Raw genomic sequence first — 17761 nt, 5'->3', positions numbered from 1 at the left:
CCCTAAAAGTAATAGGACGACTTCTGCTTTTCGAGCAGCAAAAAAGAAAAAAATTGAAAAATTGACAATAGCCAAATACAAACAGGCAGTAGCAAGGAAACCATAATTGAAAAAGAGAAATTTGTTGACGTTAAGTGTAAGTCTATATGTTACAAAGTCTTTCCTGCACTGAAGTGTAGCCTTGTGTGGGTGTGAAAGATGGATGACAAACAGTTCAGAAAGGAAGAGGATAAAGCTTTCAAAATGTTGTGCTACAGTAGAGTGCTGAAGATTAGGTAGATAGACTGAATATCTAATGAGGAGGATATGAATCAAAATGGGGATATAAGGAATTTGTGGCACAACTTGATCAAAAGAAGGGATCAGTTGATACTACACATCTAGAGACATCGGGGAATTATCAGTTTATGGAAGGAAGTGTGTGAGTAGTAAAAATTGTAGAGGAAGATGAAGGATTGGCTACAGTAACCAGGTTCAGTGTATGTTGCAGCGGCTATCCAGAGATGGCCAGGTTTGCACAGGAGTGTGGAGAGCTGCATCATACCATCTTTGGACTGAAGACCACAGAAACTTTAACAATTAATTAACTAATTAATTAATTACTGTTGTCCAAGAGGTATCTGATATCAAGGCCAGTGTCTAGCCTTTTGTTATGGTGTTAACACTGTTGGTCTGAGTTCAGTTGAAACAGATCATAGGAGGCAGAGAGACCTAAGAGGCCCTGAACACAGGTTTACAGATTTTCAAAACCATTCTTGATCAGTTGTGCGACATTTATTATTTGTGAAGTTGTACTTTTTCCCAAATAGGAACTGGCTGGTGAAAGAATAAGGAGCAGCTTTGTAGTGTGTATGGATCATCAGGATCATCAGGTAACTTTCTTGGTTTGATGACAGTTATAACCTTGCTTTTCTCCAAGAGATTAGAGCACTTGGCAGTTGTCGAGTAGGTCTAGTATCCGTTATTTTACAAGAATGCATTCTGAACTGAAGTGGTCACAGGCATCAGTATTTTTTTCTTCTTGATTGTTAGTTGTTTGGGTGTCTAGTTTGGAAGATTTCTGCTCAGACGCTACAGTCTAGAACCATGCGACCGCTACAGTCGCAGGTTCGAACCCTGCCTCGGGCATAGATGTGTGTGGTGTCCTTAGGTTGGTTAGGTTTAATTAGTTCTAAGTTCTAGATGACTGATGACCTCAGAAGTTAAGTCCCATAGTGCTCGGAGCCATTTCTGCTCAGATGTGATTTCTCTCTGTGTGATAGCTGGTTATTTGATTGGTAGTGATAGGAACATACTCCAGAGTGTCAAATTTAACAGGCATAATGTCACAACATTGGTGACCCTAGCATTCATACTCCTGCTGCAGGCACCATCAGATGTAATGTATAATTTGACTATCTTTCATTCACTGGAGTGTTATGGCATATATTTAATGTTTTCTTACACAAGACTTTGATTCTTGTTGTTATGTTTTTATTTTGTGTGAGGTAGGGAGCGCCATGGCTGCGTGTTACAAACTGGCCATGGTTCCAACTGTTGTGTAGGCCAAAGGTGTTAGAGGATGAGCTTCATAGGTACTGCTCTCTTTTTTAACAGTGACGTATTATTAATATTTTTTGAAATGGTTTGGAGAAGCTGACCCCAAAATAATGTCTTAAATTCACTCCACTAGGCATAATTTAAAATAGAGGGAGAAGTATATTGTATATCAGTAGGAATAACTGGACCACATTTTACACCATAGTAATGAAAAAGATAATTAAATTTTTGCCGAGTGAACTGCCTTTTTCTTGCATTGAGCCCACTCTTTAAAAGAAAATCTTTAGAAAGAGAACCATTATACAGAGTAAGGGTGAAAATCATGCGTGTCAGAAATATTGCCTATTGCATGGGGCTATTTTACAAAAAGTGAAAAAGACACAATTGATGGGCAGAATAGTTCCTGACAAATGTTTGTTCCAGTATGAAATTGCTACCCATAGTTTAAACAAATTCACTGTTTGCCATGCTTATTGTAAAAGGCTGCACAAATTACTGTAACAGATTTTAAGCTCTGTGCAACTTACAATGACAAGAGAATGTCTGCATTCCCATAATTCAGTGTAGGCTATTCTAAGTGGAAAGGGTTTGGTGTCTTGCTCTTCACTGAAAACTAGGATGGAAAAAGTTTGAACAGACAGTGTATAAAAGTGTGCACAATAAATAGAAGACACAAATCACCTGTTATTGCACCAACATACAAGTGGCAACTTTTGTTTGTGTGTCGACGGGGAGGGGGAGATTGGATTGCAGTGTGTGTGTGTGTGTGTGTGTGTGTGTGTGTGTGTGTGTGTGTGTGTGATGTTTCAGATTTAATTTGTGTCTTTAACTTTTTATGGATGTCAAGTAAAATACACAAATAACAGTAACCACATTTTTAATTAATGTTTCCATAACACATCTTGCAGAATTAGTCACAGTTTCTACAGATAATATGGGGATTGTGCTACATTTTGCAACTATATAGTCTTATTTGTTTCAAATGCATTTAACTTAATTTAAAAGTGTCATCAACGGTCACTGTAACAGTCATGGTTTTGTTTAATGAGGTCACAAACATTTCTTATGTTTAAAATTCCTTTTGTCTCTTTACAAAACTATCAACCAGATTTATTTAAAATTAATACAAGACAGGCAATTTGTGTGTGACACTTATCCACCCAACCAGAGAACCAGATCATAAATTACAAGGTCCGGAATTCAATTATCAGTTGCCCTAAGATATTTTTCTGTCACTTACCACTTCTTTGATGTGTGGCAGTCTTTGTTAATGTGAAAAATGTCAAGTTGCACTGTGGTTCAGGGTCATTGTTGAAGTGTAGCCCCCTCCCTATCTCCCCATAACTCGCTGGGTCCGTCAGTTCAAAGGTTAGAGGATAGGAAAGGCATAATAATGCCTCCAGGAGGACAATGCCACATAAATTATTGTGATGTGAAAACAAGCTTTACCTTTTAGGAATTCTGTGCATATGCTTTTTCTCTGCAACCTGTGGCATAGTCTGGAAGCAAAACTACTTTAGTACATGAATCAATAATGGCAAAAGCAGGCAGTGCTTTAATTGCATAGAGAGCAATATGGAGTTTCAATTGTCAGGGGATGATGTCTTAATCACTCCATTTTACATTAGCTGGCATTTGCACCAGAGATAAGAGGTAACAAATGCTAAGATTTTATAATAAAGGGTGCTTCTTAGTTGGTGAATTTTATTTAACAGTTAAAAATTAATACAGTTATAGAAAGCCCTTGTAAACGGTAATTCATTTAGGAGTGAAAACAATTATCTGAAAAGTTCAGGCCTGCTCATTCCTCAGACCTTAATCTCCTAGACTTAAAGTTGTGGGGGACACTTGAAGGAATTAGTCTACGCCATGTCAATCAACAATGTGTGGACACTACAGGGTTGTCTTCAATGGGTACTAGCAGGCAAAACAGCAACTGGGTATACTTCAAAGGGTGCATCATTCCTTATGCCAGAGGGCAGAGGGGTGTATTGTCATGATTGGACAGCAAGTTGAACACCACCTGTAAAAACATCACAGAAAGTATGCATTTCTGGACCGATGTTTATTGGACGTTTTTCCTCAATCAGTACTACCGCCTCTGAGTATTAGTCACTTTTTTGAACACCCTGTATGTTGTTAATTGTTTGGGCAATGAGGAGAGAGACCTGGTTCATTTGGAAAGGAATGGAAAATAAATTCACTTTGGCTTTACAAAATGACCTTTCCTCTCATTTGCCTTACCTGAAAGACAAATGCTGGATTATCCCTTTGAGAAAACAATGATCCATACACTGTGTTATCCTTGTTTCTAATTCGTCTTTATATGCTGCTGCCATCTTGTTAAATCAGGGTTGGTGGATGGGGATTTCAACCTTGCTCATCTCAAGTAGAGACCTGTACCATCGTGCATGGTCTTAACATGGAGTGATCATGCTCATCATTATGACTTCACTGTTGATCATGATTGCTGCAAAATGAGATAGAAGATAAAGCAGTCAGCATGGAAGCTGTTTTGAGAAACAATAGCTCTTCATTAGAGATAGTCCTATTAAAAGTGGTAATATCTACCCTTGCCTTCCTCAGAGATGTGAACAGACTTATCCAGCCAGTTTACATGGACTTCAAACGAAGGTGCAACTTGGAATTTTTCACGTTAACAAATTGATAAGTGAAAGATAAAAATTCTGTCCGACTATTGATCAAGCCCCATATCTGTAGCTCAGTAGTTTGCACTTAACCACTAAGCCACATTAAATAGGAAATATTTATATGTAAGACAGTTTTTGTGTTTAAAGTTGAGAAATAATCACAGTTCTTCTGTTTAACAAAGTTTGTATGTACACAACAACTCCAGAAGACTTATTTTGATTTTTTGGGGATATCAACTTAATATTCATGATATTACATTGACAGAGGTTCTCGGCAAGACATGGCGGCAATGGCATCACCTCCAGCTTCAACTCCCCAAGTTGACCATAACACAACACTAATGGAAGATCCTGACATATGGCGCCCAACCTAGGCGTAATAACTCAGTTTCTTTATCACTGTAATTAACATCATTAATCTTTTTTTTGCATGTGCCCTGCATGTTACATTATTTTGGATCAGAAATCAAAATGCAAAAATATCTTCATTCTTCTTAGTATTCTCACAGCTAGTAATGCATTTCCTTTACAGCTGAACACCGCATGTTGATATCCTACAAAGTTAGATAGTACTAGAAAGTTGGTGAAATGCGTAGTAGTCTTGCCAATAAATATTATTGTAATGAATTTAGCACACTTTTGCATTTTATTCTTTCTAGATGCTGCACTGATGCAAACAAAGAATTTTTTAGTAAATTTAGAAATTGGTTTCATTTATAGTGTAAAATATTAATTTACAGATCAATTATTAAAATGAAGTGGATTTTTTTATATGAATTGAATAATGATGGTTCTGAGACATATTTTGTAAGCTTCAAATGGCCATCACTGTTACATGCCATAGGGCCACACTTAGTTTCCAATTTAGATAGTATGCATAAGGAGTTAAGGGAGTAACAGTGTGAGTTAAGAGAAAAATTGATACTCAGTTCAACTTAATTGAAGACTAGTGTGATTTTGGGGTGTGTGCAAAACTTTCCTTTTACATGTTGGCAGTATTTCGTTAAAGACAGCCATAAAGCTTAAGAATTTAAGGTAAAAGTGGTTTTCCATGCATTAGCTTACATTTCTCCCCTTCTTGGATTGATCAAGGATGATTTGCGACTGGAAATGGATTTTATAAAAGATACATTGTCGATTTGGAATAGCTTATCAGTCAGTGCAGTCCACAATGAACTTTTCCACTGAACATCAGTGTTTCACTTGCCTTTTGACACCCTCAGATTCTAGTATTGCCAAATATTGTAACTCTGCTGGACATACAAAGAAATGCAATAGAACAGTTTTCCTCATGTCAACATAATTTTTGGATTCTGATAATAGCCCAGGGCAATAGTCAAGACTGCAAGAATCATTTACTATTTACTCATAGTGAAAACAGCAGTGTGTGTAGCCATTATGTGTGGCAGTACATCAGACACAAAGCTTTCCTCTGTTAGAAATTGCCCAGAAGGAACATTCCAACCATTTGATGTGTAGTGATCTATCCTTGACACACATTATAGGCGTTTTTATATTATTTACATCTATGCCATAAGTCATCTTACAGCATTTGGCAGAGGGTGTTTATTGTTTTACCACACTCCTTTTACATTTGTGAGATGTGCGGGATAAAAACTGAGTAGCTTCTGTGAGATTGAATATCAATAATATTTCTGCCATAGTCATTTTTTGAGATGTGTGTGGGAGGATTGTAGAATTTGAACAATAAATCTTTCCATGATGCACAACACATTTTCTGTAGTGTTTGTCAGTAGTCTGCTGATAAGCTTCATGGTACTCTTGTTCTTAGTAAATGAACTAAGTTAAAAGGTTGCCATTTATTGTTAACACTTGAAAAATATTTTTATTTGAAATGTGTACTGACAAATGTGTGGTGTACTATAGCAGCATACAACAAGTGTATTCATCCAGACATGCAGTAAGTACAGCTTCTGCATGGATGCAGAAAAGTGTATAACCCCTTTTAGTGCTGTAAATTAATGCAAATGTTCATTCATCAAAGCAAAATGACAAACTACTTTGTTACTACATGGCTGTCTGCCAAGTAGGTAACACAAGGTATGAAAACATCAGAATCACCTGATGACATGACCACTGAAACACACAGTGATGTTTAAAATAAGTGACTGAAACAACAAATAATGATTTTTGCCATCTAATCTCCCTCCATGACAAACAAACCATTATGAACAAAGTATTTGTCTTCTCTAAATTTCATGTGATTAGTGTCAGAGATTGATGTAGAATACTGAACAATTGGTCAAACAATATTAGTAGATAAGTGATCGGAGGTTTTGCTTGTACCATTATTAGCCCCTTTCTGAGCCATAGATAAATTTAATGGAGAGTAATGAAAGTAATTTTTCCTTCCAGTATTGTAATAATGGACACCAATTTTAAACTAATGGATAATTTACAACAAATAACATCTGTCATTTTAAAGAGAGTTTCACATTATGTACGAGATTTGTCCTTTATTCAGGTATTACAATATGGTCTCCTTCAAAGTACTCACCCTGAGAAGTGATACACTTCTGCCAACACCGTTTCCACTGTTGATAATATTACTGTTGTGATGTTGTTCAGTTGCCATGTCATTTCCGCCGTGATGGCTTCCACATCTCCCAAGTGCCGCCCCCGAAGCACCATTTTGCATTTCGGGAACATGAAGAAGTCACACGGGGCTAAGTCGGGGGAATAAGGCGGGTGGTCTGTCACGGTGATTGTGCTTCAGGCCAAAAACTCACGCACAACGAGCGACGTGTGAGTGGGCGGATTGTCGTGATGAAGGATCGACCTGCCCACTTTTGCCAACTCCGGTCGAACTCGGGGCCACACGAGCTCTGAGACGTGTCAGAACTTCAACGTAAAAATTTTTGTTCACTCTCTGGCCGGGAGGGAAAAATTGCTTGTGAACAATGCCCCTAGAATCAAAGAAAACAATCAATATTGTTTTCACATTGGACCTTGATTTTCGCGACCTTTTTGTTCTCAGTTCTCCTACTGTTTTCCATTCCTTGCTTTGAGATTTGAGCTCCACATCAAATTCATAAAACCAGGACTCGTCTCCAGTGATGCCTCGGTTGAGAAAGTCCCCTCGTTCCTCTGCTTCCAACCAATCCTCACAGCACTCAACCCTCTTTGCTTTCTGTTCTGGCATCAAGAGCTTCGGTACGATTTTCGCACACAATTTCTTCATTTCAAGTTTTTGTGTCAGGATTTCGTGAATGATTGTTTTGGGGATTGACAGCTCGTCAGCAATCATTCTGACTGTCAATCTACGGTCTGTAAGAACACAAGCCCGAATCTGTTCAACATTTGCATCGGAACTCAATGTCGATGGGCATCCTGTGCGAGGGTCATTGTTCACTTCTTCTCGGCCATCTCGGAACCTTTTTAACCACTTTTTCATGGTTGGTTCCTTCAGAGAATTGTCTCCGTAAACCTGTTTCAAACACTCAAAAATCTCACGGCCATTCTTGCCTAGCTTTGCAAGAAACTTGATGTTGACACGCTGTTCCTCAATCAGAGAGAGCTCCATGCCGACGGCAGGTGAAAAAGGGTAACTGTCAACAATCTGCCGCACACTCCCACCTTCACGCAGAGTGCTCTGACTAGAACTGAGCATTGATGGGTTTGATTACAGTAGTAGTCCCACCTGGCGGTGACTGCAACTTGTAACATAAAGACATTATTCAACTTTTATACGTATTTTCCGGACAAACCTTGTAACTTGCTAAGTCAGTGTATTATTCATTATGATTGAGTTGTATAAGCTGTTTCTTGAAGACTCAACCCAGACGTATAATTCAGAGGGGACTTTATTGAACGAAAACACACCTGAATAGCCGACCGTGTTAAAGCTCCCACCTCTGGGACACAGGAAGGCATGTAGGCCTCAGATCAAATTCACCTTGCAGATTAACACTGGGTCTGAGGAGGCAGCCAGCCTGGACATGGTTTTAGGCTGTCTTCTATATTCACAAAGATAGGGCTGGTTGTCACGTCCCACTCCAGATGCACATTGTGCATGCACTTTGAAAAATGATGTAACATTTAACCATGCAATTACACTAGATTCAGACAGAAGGGGTACATGGATTTCTCCTTGCTTGGCAGTTGCTTTAAAATGAGCTGGTGAGTAGTGATTCAGTTGTAATAATGGTAGCTTATATTCAGGTGTGGTTGGTTCTCTGCAGAATTGGAAAAGTACCATACTAGTCCACATCTAACATTGGCTGAATAAAGAACATTGGAAAGAAAGAATTATCGAATGAAAATATGGAAAACACACTGCCTGTTGAACTTTGCTACTCACAAAATTCTGTAGTATGTTTTGTTCTTATAAGTAATCTCCTCACTTTTCAACAGTTATTATTCTGCAATTCTAGCTTGCAATTTGTGGTATAGTAATGTAACTTTTGTCTGGGATGGTGTCAGCAGCTCTCCCATCTAACACCTGTTGTGTGACAAAGATATGAATACCATTCTGGAGACAGTTTCAGCATATCTTCTCTGTAAATGTGTGGTGTACTGTAGTATGAGCAAAAACAGACTAAATATATCTTTTGCCTTCTTAAATCATCTATGCTAAATGAAGAGCTTCTAGTGTGGAAAGAGTTCAGCATAGAAACATGCCTTGGACCAGAGCCCATAAAACAGAAATCGCCAAGGATTTTAACACCAGCCTTGAAAGCTTGAATTCCTTTTTCCTACAGGACTAAGCATGCTCTTTAAACATAACCAAGTTCCTGAAGTTTACATCTCTCAGGTAACACACAATCTAAATGTAACACCATTGACTACCAAACTGGCTGCTTCAATTCTCTTTATTGGCCTCCACTGTTATTAGACCTCACCTCATTAGATTTTTGCCTGTAGAGATGGATAAAAAGAAGCTCTCTAAGAAGAAATGAACAAGAAGCTGGTTGCATTATGAATTGTACGACCATTTCAAAGTATGGATAGATTTTTAGTGAAGTGGTACACATATTTTGGAGAATGCCAAAAAGTATATTGAAATCTATTGTATGGTGTTCAGAAAACTTAATGTATCGTAAATGTTTGTGTTTTTTGCATTACAGCTCGATCCATTGGAGATCTGAGGTTTCCAACAAAAAATATCCTGTCACTGGCTCTTGAAATATTATTTTCAACGTAGTTTTTTTGCTACAGTTTACTGATCACCATCTCGAAACTTTGAAGTTTTCCTAAATGAAATGGAGTTATTGCTAAATAAAGTAAACAAAATGGATTGAAAGTTGATAATCTGAGGCAACTTCACATATAGTAGAAAACAGAGGCCCTTTTGAACTGTGCAACATCCTATAATTTACTGGCTGAAGTAAAAGCTGCTACAGGAGTAACAGTAGCTTGCGAAACAGCTTTAGATCAATTTCTGCTCAAGAAAAGTTTACACAACACTTCACTAAAAAATTTCAGTGCAGGTTTTAGTGACCACTTGCTCAAATATTAAGCTTAAAAATGAAAGGCATTATTATTAACATGTCTTAAAGAACCACAAGTAGAAGGTATAATAAGGATAATGTAAACTGCAACAGCTTATTACAGAGAGAGAAAAATGGTCACAAGTTTACAAAATTAATGGTATTAAAGAAAAATTCAACTCTTTCATAGATACATTAACCCATTTCTTTCAAATTGCCTTTCCACTGAGAATTGTAACCGTAAGGGTGAATTCTAGAGCAAACAGCTGGATCACAAGGGGAATAAGGGTTCCATGCTGTAAGATAAGACTACTTTGTAATATGTGCAAACCAAAAATTCCTCATTTGAAATACACAAATACCATAAAAAGTACTCAAGAATTCTAAGAAAAGTAGTGAGAGGAGCAAAAAAATGCATAATGACAAATACATTTACAATTCAGCTAATAAACACAAGGCTGTTGTTGTGTTATAAAAAAGAATTTGTTGAACACAGGCCATCCTGCAAAAATATAACACTGTCACAAAAAGTATAAGAGTGATAAACCCCTTAAAAATAGCAAACACTTTTAACAGTTTTTTTAACAGGTGTTGCTGATAATATGATACTGTCAAACTTGCATAAGAACACCCAAGCCAATGAATACAAAATAAGTGCTTGTAGAGGATCAATGTACATAAGTTCTGTCTGACAAGATGTAGTAGTTAATGCAATAAAAGAACCAAAAAATTCCACCTTTTCAGGCACTGATGGTGTCCCTGTAACAGTCTCATAGAGAGGAGTGCATCAAGTCTAATTGAAATACTTACACATTTACGTGACTGCTTACTTCGCTTCAGGCAGTCACTTTCCCTGCTGTACTGAAAAGTCATTCCAGTACATAAAAAGGCGGAAAAGATAATATAAATAACTACAGACTCATCATAATTTCTTCCTGCATTTCAGAAGTATTAGAAAATGTTATGTATGACAAACTTATGAAATTTATAAATAAAAAAAAATCCTATGCAATGGAAAAACATGGATTCAGAAATAAGAAGTCAATGACAACTGCTATTTATGAGAGCATAAATTCCATATTAAGCCTAATGGAAAAGAAACAGGACTCAATAAGGGTATTCATTGACATGTCAAAAGCTTTTGACATGGTGGACCATAAGATTCTGCTGTCAGAGCTTGAAAAATGTTATTTGAGGTCTGTCCCAAATGGGATCAGTTCCTTCCTGAGCAATCATAATCGGGCAGTGTGCATCAAGCACACAAATATCCATCTAAACACTGTTTCTGAACACTTGTCAGCCCATAAACAAATTACTTGGCAGCTGGGCACAGAATAATCAGCTAAAAACAAAAACAAAAAAATCAAAAACAAAAAAAGTCCACAATGCTCCAAACAAGGACATGTTTACCCCATTGGCCTCTATCAACGATGAACTACTTAGTAACAGTATTGAAACCAAATTCCTTGGACTTGCACTCATTGTGACTGAAGTGGTTTCATTTCCCATGCTGTTAGTAACCTCTCTATTAGCAAGTTTGTCTTGGGAAGCTTTTCTGCTTGCAAGGAAAACTTTCTACAGAAGGAGTTGATGACCGACGAAACATCTTGAAAAATCAAAACTATGTGGGAGACAGACACACACTTGATCTTGTCCTTACTGCTTTTAGTCAGTATTGTCTTTCCCCATTATAGTATGACTATGTATTTATAGTTATTCTTATGGCTTCAGTGTACTCTAAACTGAATCACATTTCCCACCCGTATGCAGTGATCCCAGGGAGGAATCTTATGACAAAGCTACCCTCCATTGAATTTTTTGAAACATTTCTCAAATGAGTCTTTCATACTGCAGGAGTGTGAACACTGGAATGAAACTTCTTTACAGATAACAATTACGTTTCATACCATGATTTTAATCTTAAACAGGAATAAACCGATCTCTATTGTATCCTTTTTCTCAGTATAGTTAGTGAAAGATTAGCAGTAGAGTACATGTGTGGTTTAAATAGCAGAAGAAGAGAGGTCCTAGCAAATCAAAGATGTGAGATGGGGCCTGACAGTTTGGTCACTAAAAGTAAATCTTGTGTCTGCAGATGATTGGACTGATTTATTATCATGTACCACGTTGTGCAAAATTGTTCAGGTTTTCACAGCCTTGTTTGCTTCTGTCTCAGTATTTTCAGCTGACATTAAACAAGTTTCCTGATGTTTCAGCAGCACAAGTGGGTGGCATCAGTAAAGCTTCACCCTCTACTGCTGGGTGAATCTTTGACTACACCAGCCACTCACATTATTGGAACATAAGGAAAATCGTTAAACAGATGTCAGCGGAAGATTCCAAAATAGTAACAAACAGGCAATACGTCACATTGTACTTTCCTTGCTGTATACTTTCTGAAACGAATGTTGCCAAATTTCAAATTGTCTGTAAGTAACTAATGCACTATTTTACCAGCACATCAAAATGGTGCACTCCCGTGATTAATGCGGATACTTCAACATCTTAGAATCTCTTTACATAGCTAGCAAGAGAAATATTGTTTGACTGTGAGGAAGTCCTTTGCATGTGTGTATCACTGACAACTGAACTTGTAAATGATAAACCTGTTCCTAATACTGTTCTTCTCTTTGCTTTACTGTACATTTTTTTCATTTCAGTTAAATTGAATCAATCAGTTATAGAATGTTATATTTTTGGTTGATTGCAATTTTTGTCACGATGCATGGCTACAGCTAAGTGAGTGCACTTTCTGCTTGCAGTAGAATATAAGGGTAATTTCTGATTTACTGCCTTGGAAAAAATATGTATTAAAACATTAATCAGCTCTACTCGGGTAAACTGTTGAGTCAGTTGCTTGGATCAATCATTTTTAGCAGTATGCTGATCTCTGTATTATCAGCGACATAGTGCTTATTTTTGAAGGGTTTTTGCTTTGAAAATATAAAATGTTCTGAAATATTTTCAGTGCAGTTGTGAAAAGGATCTCAAATGCCCTCTGAAAATTTTTTCAGGGCAACGGCAGAGGAGATGCGTAGTAATGCTGCCCAGCCAGACGGACTTCCAACGGGAACCCATTCCAACCTTGTTGATCATGCTCAGCCAACAGCTGTCAGCGATCCCCCAAAATCCTCATTAGTTGGCGTAGTATGACGTATTGGTTCACTATTACCAATTCTTTTGCTGTGGAAACTACCTGTGTAAACTGAAAACATTGGTGACTGCCATTTATGTGATTGTGCTGACTTAGTCAATTTACAGTGTTATGCCATTTTGGTCCCCTCAATGTACCAAAAATCATTTTAGTCATTTATGTGCTTTTGCATTTATTAGAATATTGTTTATAGCTAAAACTCGGTAGATCAGTGATAAAGAATGAGTATGTTGCATTTGTTAAGATTTAGGCAAAATCTGGACTAAGAAATCTTGATCACATTGTGTTTTGTTTGTGCTATTCTTGTATACACTGTCACTGTGACAATTTTTGGACTTGTGTGTGTGTGTGTGTGTGTGTGTGTGTGTGTGTGTGTGTGTGTGTGTGTGTGTGTGTATTGTTGAATATTATTAGAATTATTACATTTAGAAATGTTGTAATATTTCAGTGTGGTAGGGTTTTGAGTGTGATCAACAAGTGACCAGTGTAGTAAATAAACAAATGTTCGTAAGTTATACTCTTTTTAACCTTAGACTGAGAATTGTCACTGCACTTCATGCGGTGTTATCCACCAGATAAACCGAAATTAGGGTAAGTATTTATTTGTAATGGAAATGCCCATGTCCTCATTTAAAAAAAAAAAAAAAAAAAAAAAGAAGAGGGAAAATAAAATAAAAAGGGCAAGATTTCATTCCAATAGGACTTCCTTTAACTGCTATTATATGATTAAGTGCTATATTTTGTATTAATTAATATTTAGTGTGAATGTCATTCTTGTATTCAATTGTTTTTGTCTTTGACACACTTTTTTCCTTTGTAAGACTGATGGACTACATGTTTTAATGATGATGTGCATTCATGATTGCATTTTTGTTATTTTACTTTTAACAAACTTGTCATTTGGTGTACCCGCTCTTTGTAGAAGGTATCATTGAAAATCAGTAATCATAGTTGAAAAGGGTTAAGATACATAATCCATTCACATTGAGTAACAAATATGGGAGTGATTTGGAGATGCTGATGTTACGCAATTATGGGTGTAGATAATTAGGCAGTGTGTATGTACCAGAATGTAATGTAAATAACTGTATGGCAGCTCCTGAGTTCTTCTTGGTTGTGTAAGTAATGTAAGAAAAAGTTTGATCAGAAGAGAATAAGAATATAAATAAATTCAGGAAATGGTGGTTTTGTTGTAAAATTTTAATTTAGGAATGTTATTTATACTGTAATAAATTCATTGAATGAATGTAAGTATATATATGATAAATGTTATTCATGTGTTCCTTCAGCACATTTTTAAATGTACAGTTCTACCTAATAATGTCAGTTCAAATTTAGGCATTGAGATTGTCCTTTTTCCAACTACCAAAGCATTTTCTTCCTCTCTTTTGTTTTCAAACTAGGATTTGTCCAGAGACTGATCTGAAACTAAATCAAGGTCTAAGTTAGGATGGAAGATGATAGATTGGTTCTCAGTTGGCACAGCCCATGAAAGTGTATAATAAAAGTAGAGATTATCAATTTTGGCAGTACATTGTGTGCCACAAAATTATTTTTGTCATTATGGAAAAGATCTTGAACTTTTGTGGTTACATTCAGATCAGCATTCTGTACAATTACTTAAACTGTTACTACGGAGCACCTCATCTGACAGTTGCTTTCTCACTGGTTACTTACAGCAGCTACTGTAAAGCCCTTTTCTGAGGTTTAATGAGAATACATCATCTTGCAAGAAATATAACAGTATTGTGCCTATCTATTATTTTACCAGAGGAGTGTCTTAAGTTCAGTTGCATTGCTTCATTGAGTAACATATTAAGGCAGGAAAATTTTGCCTTTGCCATCTTTTTATAATGTTCCCTCGGTACTTATTTGTGCATTTTAATACAGGTCCTAGTTCTTTGCACAGCTACTAATCGCTCCCATGAGGTCTTTCATGTTCTGTCGGTGTCAGAAACATACATTAATATTTGGAAATACATTACAGTATGTTCTTGCTTGCATAATAATGAACAGTAATTTAATTATTTTATCCAACTATAAATCTTGCACAATGGTATGACAAATTTGAGAATTTCATGTTCATAAAGAATACTGACAATTTTTCTTCCCACACCACCGTATGTTAATGGAACAAAAAGGGACAAAATGATACGGACACACTGTGCATCCTCTACCCCACACAGTATGACACCATGTGGACTGCATATGTAGACAAATTAATTAGTGTTACTCATTGCAGTGGATGATATTTGTGTATGAATGAAGCATTAAAGAAAGTTACAGGACATATGCAGAAGTATTGTAGACAAACTTACTTACTTTGCTTGTGGCACAATGGGTTACCATTTAGGGCAATGATACACTGAGACGACGAAGACCAAAGTTGTGGCTATTTAGGTTCAGCCAGTCATTTTAGACAGGCAGTGTGTAGTGAGCCATAGACATGCTTCCAACTCTGCTGAATTTCTATACAAATCATTTGTTTGTTGACATGGATGCTGATAAAGAGAAATATATACTAAAAATCTGGGAGAGACCTGCTTTGTGGCACTCCTCATCTGAAGTATACACCAAGAAAATATCACAGCACCACAGATACTTTACAAAATGATAGTGAAAGATGATAAAAGTGTTGTAAAGCAGCTCAATTGTAGTCTAAATTTTCTGACCACATCATCTTCCTATGTATGCTTCACACTGTATATTCATAAATCTTCACAATCATGCAGATACTGCATGCAACATTACCTTGAAATTACTCCCATCTTACTGGCCAGTAGGAAGCTATGAGAAATACGCAGCCCCATGCAGTCTTCTAGGTAAGGCAATCAACTGTTGAAGGCATTACTGGTGATAATGCTACTGCGCTACTCACTCTCTTCTATGAAATTATGGATATTGCATAATGTGCTGACAATAACTCTTGACAAAGATTCTCTTTAATGATGCTTACTTCAACTAGTACTCTTCATCTCCTATCCCTGTCCAACTTTCTGCAAAAGTTTTGATAAACTTTTCACAGACATTCCAACAAAATTGAGAAATTTATCACGTTCATGAAGTTCACAAAAGGGTGGCAAACATGCCATTCATAGAATGGGATTGTAACGTGTGATATACCCAATACACTTTTTTTTTTTTTTCATCTACAGTACTAGATATCAAACAATTGAGGCGTGGCCTATTGATTGCAGAGTGCATCATTAGCCACTACCATGACCAAGGCCAGCCACGGTACTTGTGTGGTGTGGGTGATTTTCTAGGAACTCATGATAACAGTTTTGTGATGAGCCTCATGTGTTTTGACATTCTCTCTGTCATTAAATAGTGCTGTATTGAATCTTTCCATAAGGTTGTGGCACAAATCTATATGTAGACTGCCTATGTTACGCTGTAATTTTTCTGTTGGTATATGATTCCTCAGTTTGTGGGTCAATTGAGACTTCAGCATCAGTATCAATATCCAGAAAATTCAAGACAATTTGAAATCTGCTTGCAGCTTACTGGGGAATGAAGTACAAGCATTAATGAATGAAATTTTCGTGTACTTTTAACATTCTCCTCAAATATAATAAAACCAAACATTTCAATGTCAATGCATTGCAGTGGTGTGTATTCATGATCTGAGAGACAGAACATAAAACAACTGCAAAAAAAGGTATGGGAATAGATTTGCATACAATATGTGTGCGGGCCAAGACTTTTGCAAATAACTTGACACTAATATCTTTTAACTTTGATCTATTTAACATATGTGCAAGCCGAAGTCAACCAGTTTGTTAAATCAGTCTCCACAGAAACTTGAAAGATATATCAATGTGTTAATGCAAAATTGATTTACATTGGAAAAAGTTCACAATTTGGCCACCAGGTGTAAATCTGGCACTGTGCACTGTTTGTAAGATAGTATGACATTTGACAAGCCATACATGAGTGAACAGTAAGGCTATTGACTAGAGAGACCATGTGCTTTCAGTGGAACTTGTTTTATGTGAACAGCTGCAATTAGAGTTGTGAATTGAGAGAGTATCCCCCATTGAAGGGTTTGAGGAGAGAGATGGTGGTGTTAAATGGTTTAAAGATGTTGTTGTTGTTGTCGTCTTTAGTCCTGAGACTGGTTTGATGCAGCTCTCCATGCTACTCTGTCCTGTGCAAGCTTCTTCATTAACCATACAGTAAAGCTGCATGCCCTCGGGGAAAAATTACGGCTGTAGTTTCCCCTTGCTTTCAACTGTTAGCAGTACCAGCACGGCAAGGCCGTTTTGGTTAGTGTTACAAGGCCAGATCAGTCAATCATCCAGACTGTTGCCCCTGCAACTACTGAAAAGGCTGCTGCCCCTCTTCAGGAACCACACATTTGTCTGGCCTCTCAACAGATACCCCTCTGTTGTGGCTGCACCTACGGTACGGCTATCTGTATCGTTGAGGCACGCAAGCCTCCCCACCAACGGCAAGGTCCATGGTTCATGGGGAGGTTTAAAGATGATGATAATGAAATTAAAAATAATTGGTTAGCTTGGTGTTGCACCTGGAAGAGGAATGTACCCAATCCCTGTGTGATGAGCTGCTGTTGCTGTAAGTGATTATACAGCACATACCCTGGGTAGTATTAGTTGTCTTGCATTGTCACAGGAATTGTCAATCCTATGGTCAACAATAAAGGAAGTTTTGTGGTCTATTTTATACTGGAGCCCATGCAACATCCAGATGGTGCAGCTGAAACTTCACGATCAGTGGCAACACTCTGGATTTGCTGTTTGGTTTCTGGGATGGATCAAAGTTGACATGAGGCCAGGCAGTGTTCTAGGGAGTGAATTTTATACTAAAGAGTGCAGTGAATACCCAGAACTGCCAAATTTGGGGTACACACAGAGCTATTGCACTCACTGTATGGACTGTGGTGCAGCTTCACAAGCACCTTTATTCTCAGTCTGTTCTTCTTTCAAGAGAATACAACCAGAGGG

General features: G+C 37.3%; 1 protein-coding gene across 2 annotated transcripts in view; it reads left to right on the top strand.

Annotated features, from left to right (window-relative positions):
- The window catches only part of LOC124798071 (calcium channel flower), a 63333-nt gene extending 50160 nt beyond the window's left edge, over window positions 1-13173 (top strand). The window contains exons 6-7 of one of the 2 annotated variants that reach the window (XM_047261309.1): window positions 4456-4591; window positions 12655-12790. In XM_047261309.1, coding sequence (XP_047117265.1) covers window positions 4456-4564 — 109 coding nt within the window. In that variant the 3' untranslated portion in view covers window positions 4565-4591; window positions 12655-12790. Of the gene's footprint in view, window positions 1-4455; window positions 4592-12654 lie in introns of both variants that reach the window. The other variant, XM_047261307.1, reaches the window with a different exon arrangement.
- Window positions 13174-17761: the final 4588 nt, after the last annotated feature.

Source organism: Schistocerca piceifrons, chromosome 5 (genome assembly GCF_021461385.2).
Source record: "Schistocerca piceifrons isolate TAMUIC-IGC-003096 chromosome 5, iqSchPice1.1, whole genome shotgun sequence".
NCBI lineage: Eukaryota > Metazoa > Arthropoda > Insecta > Orthoptera > Acrididae > Schistocerca > Schistocerca piceifrons.
The sequence above is the reverse complement of the archived record's forward strand: the minus strand, read 5'-3'. Positions and strand labels throughout refer to the sequence as shown.